At 36.6% G+C, this 8,057-nt stretch overlaps 1 protein-coding gene across 1 annotated transcript; it reads right to left on the bottom strand.

The window, feature by feature from the left end:
- Positions 1 to 1,385: 1,385 nt before the first annotated feature.
- LOC144637757 (transmembrane protein 59-like) lies at positions 1,386 to 7,985 on the bottom strand. Its single transcript, XM_078496834.1, has 6 exons — positions 7,797 to 7,985; positions 7,506 to 7,605; positions 6,551 to 6,648; positions 5,720 to 5,981; positions 3,517 to 3,698; positions 1,386 to 2,755 (listed from the first exon to the last, which is right to left on the bottom strand). Exons 1-6 carry the CDS (start codon positions 7,944 to 7,946, stop codon positions 2,621 to 2,623), a joined length of 927 nt encoding a protein of 308 aa, XP_078352960.1. The 5' UTR covers positions 7,947 to 7,985; the 3' UTR covers positions 1,386 to 2,620.
- Positions 7,986 to 8,057: the final 72 nt, after the last annotated feature.

Below are 8,057 nucleotides of genomic sequence, written 5' to 3'. Positions count from 1 at the left end.
GGAACTTCAATAAAGCTCGCCATTTGTCATCATTAATTTCGATGACGACTTTGTTGACGAGTTTTAATTGCTTCAGTCGGGCAGCCATTTTTCTGAACGCTTCCGTCAAAATCACAAAAAAACATGTGGAATCTCTCGACTTGCGAGGGTAACTTGAAAAAGCTTTATTTAGCTGTAATTGTATGTAAAATGTTTGTCTAACTAACAGAACAACTATAAATCTTGGCAACCGAAAGACAAATTCGATTTCACTGGCTCGCGTGATTCAACTCACATTTTCAATGTGAAATAACATTGGGTTAAGTGTTCCATCAGTTAGGTGTAATAAATCATGTAACTCTAATAGTTGTCAGCGATATGTTTTTAAAAGTAAATTAAGATATATTTATTAATGTCTTTTAAATTGCTGGCATTAGCCTTCCTTTCACAATTAACAAACTGTTTTTCCACCACACGCTGAGTACGTCTCGCTATTTCCGATCCCTCCCTGCCCTGCAAGGTTAAAAAAGTCAATTCCATGGTGTTTTTTGACGATCAGTGTTAAAACCAAAGTTACCAATAAAGTTATCACAGTATTTGCATAATTTTCTCGATTCACTTACTAACTGTCGCGACCAATTTTTGGATCATATCAATAGGAAACGTCGGAGGAAACATCCAGTCAATTGAATAATATATTTGCGGTGAGCAGAAAACGACTTTCCGGTTAATAAACAGAAATTGGATCCGTGACTTATGATTAGCCCAAAGCTTCTAGGAAATAAGGTATCCTACATTTTTAGTATATACCGTTTTTACTTTCTTGAGAGGTTTCTAGTTTTCAAAGAAATGAAGACCCGGAACTGGAAAAAAAAAAACAGACTAAAATAAGAGATACTACGCGCGCTCTGATTGGTTAAAAGCTTGCGTACTGTAGTAAATTCCCGCTTCCCGATACGGCAGCGCCTACGCTCGCCTACGCACAAGGACGAAGTATTGCCTAACTTTAGTGTAATGTCTTATTTTGGTCTATCAGAAGATTAAAACAGAAGATCCAATTCTTATAATGCAAACTTACTGAGAGTCGATCACTAAAATGAACTGTGCGGAATAAGAAGATTTTGTTGAACAGAATAATGATCTTTGAATAATGGGGAAAAACCCCAGGAGATTTTAGAGTAGGAATAATGCCCCTAAGCAGAATATCATTTCGTGCGCATGAGCAGCGTACTATATGTAGGAATTATTTTCAAGCAGTATATATAGACCTTCAACCGACCAATAAAAAGAAAACAATGTAGAAATACTGTACATTGAATAATTAAAGACTAGTCATTCCGTGACTAAAACAAATGCCTGGCTACTAGTGGGGTCTGCATACTCTCAAAGAACTAGCATAACACAAATTCCATGCTGGCAATTAAGGCTTTATTGAACCTTTAATAAATACAAAACTGCTAACTACATACAACCAGTAAAAACAAAACAGTAAGATTTAAGCCTAGCTTGTGAATACAACTTCTTTAGTTAAGTACCCTCAACGGGCAAGAGGCTACATTCATCCCAAAATTTTAAATACATTAAGATTCAACCATTAAAACCCACCCCTCCCTTTCCAAAATGTACATGTAGCTCCCCAAGGTTCTTCCCTCTGAAAGAAAATGTCATATTCAAGAACTCGCTGAAAATAAAGGGGAATGATTACAGCTGTAAGTCCTTTAATTAATCTGGTGATACTGTGTTCAAAGATTCTACCATTCAAACCCACCCCTCCATTCTCTAAAGCTCCCTCCCCTCTAAAAGACCAATGGCATATCAAAGAACTCACTGGAAACAAAGGAGAAAGAGATAAGGACACAACAATTAAAGAAACAGTAATTATATCTATTTTGTTGTACACAGGAGCTACTGTATTATTTTGAAGTTACCCCACACTTTGCTTTCCTAAGTGAAACTCCCTACAAGTATCTCTAAAATTGCCGTTAACAGCACTCCCGAGAAGTAAAAATGTAGATTTGTTAGATTAGAAAAAAATCCTGCACGTGTGAAGGAATTAAAAATTTTAAAGTTCTAATCTGTATGAACTGATCCCTTAGTCTGTTAATTAAACTTTATTTACATAATGAAAACTGAAATACAATGTTGGATTAGCATTCACCCCCCTTAACCCTCCCAGCCATTCTGATGTGTACATTTATGTTACTTTAGCTTAACAGATAACTCAGACTCCCAAACTTAACACTACATGTACATGTGATATAGTACATGTATATTATAAGAAAAGATATCAATGAATTAAAATAAGACTTTCACATGCAAGTGCAAAACAAATAAAGTGGATTAAGCCAATTTAAGCCAAGTGCATTAATGTATGATAAAAATGAACAAATCAGTGCAAGTGTACCTAAGTTCCCATGTAGACTACATGTACATGTAGATACTGCAGTTCATCCTCACTAAAGCAGACCCACTTGGCACCAGCTGTCTTTAGGAGGTGCCTGTTTTGAAGGGCTTCACATTTGGTAGTGTCTTTTAAAGAGGTGTCTGCTACAGAAAGATCCATGCTTCAGAAAGATGTCCATTTTAATCAGGTGTCCATTTTTTGTGTGTTTACTTATGCTGTCTGCTAAAGTGATATCCATCACAGAGTTGTGGCATCAATGTGAACTTTGACAGGCAGAGGGCCTGCATCATCCTTCTCATCAGCTCTAACTAGTGGCATCTTCTCTAGTAAGCTGTCATCATCCAAGAACAAGAGCTTCCCAACAACAGCAGCCTTGATTAGGGAAAGACAGTTTGACTTAACATGAGGGAAAAGCCAGAAATGTACAAAATAATGTATTTTAATCGAGCCACTGTTCATGAAGATACACAATGACATGGTTTATTTTTCCTTCACTATAAGGGGTATCAAATGGTCTTTGCGAGCATTTGCGAGCATGCGAGCACATCGTTTTTCTTTGCGAGCACAAGCATTGACAAAAATTAGCCTTGCAAGCAACGAGCACTTTTCAAAAAGCTACCTCACTAAAAACTGAGCATGCGAGCACTTGCAAAAATGTGCGAGCACGAGCAAACGAGCACCCACTAAAATTTTGTGAGCATTCCGAGCAAAAGCTTAATTTTGCGAGCACTGCGACATTTTGAGAGACCATTCATGACCCCTACCATACATATCATAAATCGCATTGTCACTAGTAAAGAGGTAAAGAGGTTTACCTTAAACTTGTTGTGAAGAATTAAAATTGGAGGCGAGTAATGTGTAGTTCAATAAATTATCCATACCTCCCCTGCGGAAGGGATTTTTCCTAAGAGCCCCCAATCCCTCTGAAAATTCCAATTAAGCTTCATACACTTCATGATCCTGTTTTTGGGGGCCATCACATTGTACTGCAGGTGTCACAATTTTCAGGATTGTGTGTATAAGGCCCTATTTCCCAGTTTAGATGATGATTGCTACTTTTGGGGGCTATAACCATTAGAACTGTTCAGTGAATATTGTAAGTACTGTACATCTACAAATTAAATTAATATTACCTTGCCCTTTTCTTTGGGTGCTGTGATTGCAGTAGCACAACAAAGCCACATGAGAAAGAAAATGGACAAGAACAGGGTGGATGTCAGGAACCAGAAGGGAAGCCCAGAACCCTGTGAAACACACTGCAGCCACTGGCGTCCTCTGTGAACAACGGCATCAGAGTAGGAGGCATCACTATCATCTGTAATTTTAATGAACTAACATCAATATACACTCAAGCCATGTACGTAGTACAAGTATGCTGGCAAGTTATGGTATTTCCTCTGATAAGAAGGCTTGTTGGGGCTTACTGATTTTGAGCTCGCAAAGGGGGGACTTACATGTACATACATGTACATACATGTACATGTATTAGAAAGGGGTGCCTTAAAGGGAGGAGATTGATTTTTATTTTTTTGTTGTCTCATAGTCATTATAATAATCTAAAACAATGAGATAAAAAAGTCAAATTATTTTGCGGAAATTCTAAACCAAAAACTCTTAACCAAAGATACAATGATTACTCAAGAAAAATGGAAGACCTAAAGAAACTTATTTTGATCAGACGAGTTTCTTTCGATCATGAGATACATGTACCGTATTTACCCGTGTATTAGTCGATCCCGTGTATGTCGACCCCCTATTTTTGAGGCCATAAACTAAGATTTTTTCATTTCTGGGTAACATTTTTTTGTAAAACTAAACTTGTGTTCCTTAGAATTTCCTTTCAGGTAGAGATACTTAATGAAAAAACACACAGCAAGTTTTAATGTGAAGTTTATTATCATGCTTACGCGAGCGTTTTAGCAACACATGTTTATGCAGGCATTTTGTCCATTATTTTTTGAAACAGCCTTATAAAATCAAACACACTAATTTCAAACGAACCTTTCTAATTATGGAGAGATAGAAGAGGCTAGATAGTAGAAGACAAGCAAAACACCAAGGAACATCAGAAAACTTTGAAACCCACTCGATAAACAAAGTCAAGCTTCCTTGGGGAACTTGGTAACCAAGCTAAAACCTATGGTAACTGATAAAGTTCTACACGTGCTTGCATCATGCCAGGTTACTAAGTAGCGAAGTTCGAAGCAAGAAAGATCATGCATGAAGATGTTTTTCTCAAGTGGATTTACCAGCTTTATTAGTGAAAAATGTCAACTTTTTATTCAAACCTTGTGCCAGTGAGTCTCTACAACATTCAGGTTTATATTAAGCGGATAAATCGCAATGAATTTCGACTTGAACTGCCAATTTAACGACACAGATAGCAAAGTGAAAGGACATCTTAACCTGTACTGTGGTTTATTTGATGTTTGTTGACATATAAAACAATTGTTATGCTAATTGCACAGAATTTATTTAACTGGTGCTTGGGTCGAAAATTTTGACCCGTGTATAAGTCGAGGGCGATTTTTTGGACCGATTTTTAGGTGAAAAAAGGTCGACTTATACACGGGTAAATATGGTACTGTACATGTACACTGCAAGGAATGTACTCTGTAACATCAGTTTGAATGGCAATGTAGTCATAGAATTTCCAGTTTTGAGATGGTGTACAATACGGTTCCCTTGGCTACATACATGTATGTACGTGTATATATTGTCAAGCTAACAGAATTGTAATAGTAGGGCTATAAATCCTATCTTGGAGTCATGCTAGGAACAGAAGGGGTCTATGCCATCTGAGAGGACTCTCCTAGGCTAGGATGTTTCTACTCATTTTAAAGTGAAATACTGCTACATGTACAGTGTACACTATAACTTTAACTACATGTAAATAAATGAAGAGCGCGGTGCAAAAAGGGTGATAGTGATTTTGGCTAAAAAATTAACATTGACAAAAGAACTCCAAATTTTGCATGAGGGTTTGTGTTCAACATTAAATTTTTACTACATGTACATGTATATTTATTTTCCCTGGCTTCTGTTTCTTTTCCCAGAGATAACGTATGCAAATAACTTAGCTTTTTCAGCCGGCGTGTTTAAACGCAACAAAAGAACTCCAAAGATACCAACTGGACAAACCAGGTCTTTTTGCATTTGTTTTTTCTCGAAAACGAAGCAAAACCCAGCAAAAATAAAAGGAGGGCAATTTTTTGCAGACATAAAAAAACCTACAGGTTAAATTTGGAGTTGTTTCTGCGATGTTCATTTTAAGTAAAAATCACGACCGCCCTTTCTGCACTGAGCCCTTCAAATGTAATTTTATTGGTGTCTTACCACTGTAACTGCTATCTTGTGCTTCGTCATTCTCCACAAAATCCACTTCATCAAATTTTTGAACACTGATGAACTGTTGTGGTTGCTCATTAATTTCTACTATGACACTATTGCCATTCCCATAGCTGTAATAATAGGTTGTCGACATCCTGAAGTAATAACCGACTCTGTTCATGAAGCCATGACAGTACTTGCTCACATCCAGTACTGGGTACACATACACCATGTATGTTCTAAAACTCCACTGATCAGGCATGCTATCCTGAAATATTGAGAACACAGAGTATTCATTTTAATATAAAGTACAATATTTAGAGAGGAAGCCACATCAGCTGTAGAGCTCTGGTTTTCATTGCATTGGAATTTGGAAATGTTAGTTATTTAGGAGGGAGGAAAACCAGAATATTGATTTATTTCGCTAATCTAGTTCTGAACAAGAAGTCTCATTATAATTATGAGTCAGTGAGGCCATTACTGGGGGCAATAATCAATGGATAATGGCTTCTCATTTAATGTTTTCCTCTCAGTAATGGTCCCACAAGCTGCTGCACGATAAGACTCACAGCACTGAGGCCCTAGACCAAGTTGGCTTAATCTGATGATATTCTGTAAGATTGAACAGGACAATGATTTTTTTTATTATTCAACAAAAATAATGTCAGCAAAATGCATTTAATGGCCAGAAAAACAGCAAGAAAAACTCAGCAGACTATGTATATCGCAGGATGCTTTAGTACAGATGACAGATAACAAGGGCTAGCTATGTGACCATAATTATAATTATTATAAGGGCATCCATCAATTTCTAGAATAATAATGATTGATAGTCACCTCTAAGTATGTTTCTGGTGATGGGATGAGTTTTTGTGAATTGCATCCAACAAAACAAGCATAAAGGCTTTCATTGTCTTCATAACTTTCCTGACAACCTGAAGATAGAAATGGAAGCAACTTAATTAAGGACGGCATTCTGTACATGTGTTATCAGAGTGTGGAATTTTTTTGCCAAATCTTGAAGACACCTCTTTGATGGAAGATTGAGTGCACAGTGAGAGATTAACACAATAACAACAATAAGGATACAAGAACTGGAGGTGCAGGTCATAAAACCAAGGACACCATAAAAAAATAATGAAAACAAAAACTCTGATGATATTACTGATGATTGAAAGCATTTAGTATAAATTTTAATAACATTTTACCTAACTTTTTATCAAAAATAAAAATCAACATGCACGAGCTCATGATGTAAACACTGCAACGCTGCTGGTATTGTTTTCATTTTTCATTGTTTCTTTATTCCCATTTCTTTTCATCTTTAATTTTGTCCAAGCATACACTGTCGTATATTTCATCCCCTACTAACGCTCGATCAGTAACTTATTCATTTCATTACAATAAAGAACTGTTGATTTGGAAATTTAAAGTTATGCGACACTGAATAATATTCCATTCTGAAAATCGACCGTATTCAATTAACAATCATCAAGGCAATGGAGAGAAAAATTAAAACTGATTCACAAAGAGGTACACTTAGCAGCGGGGAAACTATTTTATATTTAAGGTACAAAGAATGCTCAAGAATATCTAAGCAACGAACATTACTGTTAAAAAATTCGTATCACATGAGACTTACTGAATGAACATTATGTTAATGTATTAAAATATTAAAGCTTTAGTATCGTGTTATTCTCAGGAAATGAAGATAGTAACACATAGCTAATGCTAAGCATGTCTTAACAGAAAGCAACACAGTTCAAATAGTCAACAATAAACGGGGGCTTACCTCTAATACACGCCTGGGTAAAATTTTCGCTCCTTCCAACCTTTAGTTGGGCGATTACTGATAAACGACACCCTTGTTTACAAGCAAGCAGAGGCTCTTCCTAAAATAATAAAACACCAAAACAATTATTAACATACTACGATAACGGAGAAAAAAACTTTTCGTTCGTTCACCCCTTGCCCTTCTGTTTTCTGTGAGTTGCCGCATGGCTGCTTTCATACAACAATGAAGAAGCGATATTGCGAGAATACAAGTAAAACGTCTTCATAATTTATTAGCTTGGAACATTACCTTTGGGTATGTATGTAGCGGGTAGCTTCGCTCACAGCTCTCCTTGCACTCATCTAAGATACCTGTGGAATCATCTGCAAAGCTACGCTGCAAGATTAAGAATGAAACTAGAGCAGACAAAAGAATGAAACATTGCTGCCTTTCAGCCATCTTTGTTTTGTTTCCTCTTCTGAAATGAACACAGCTTTTTTAACGCAGTCACGTGACTTGAGTGTGAAAAACAGGTTTTTGAGCCAGCGGTTTCATTGTTTACTCCTGGTT

Source organism: Oculina patagonica, chromosome 14 (assembly GCF_052425735.1).
Source record: "Oculina patagonica isolate OP01 chromosome 14, crgOcupat, whole genome shotgun sequence".
NCBI classification, from domain to species: Eukaryota; Metazoa; Cnidaria; class Anthozoa; order Scleractinia; family Oculinidae; genus Oculina; species Oculina patagonica.
This window is presented reverse-complemented; position numbering and strand designations above follow the sequence as displayed.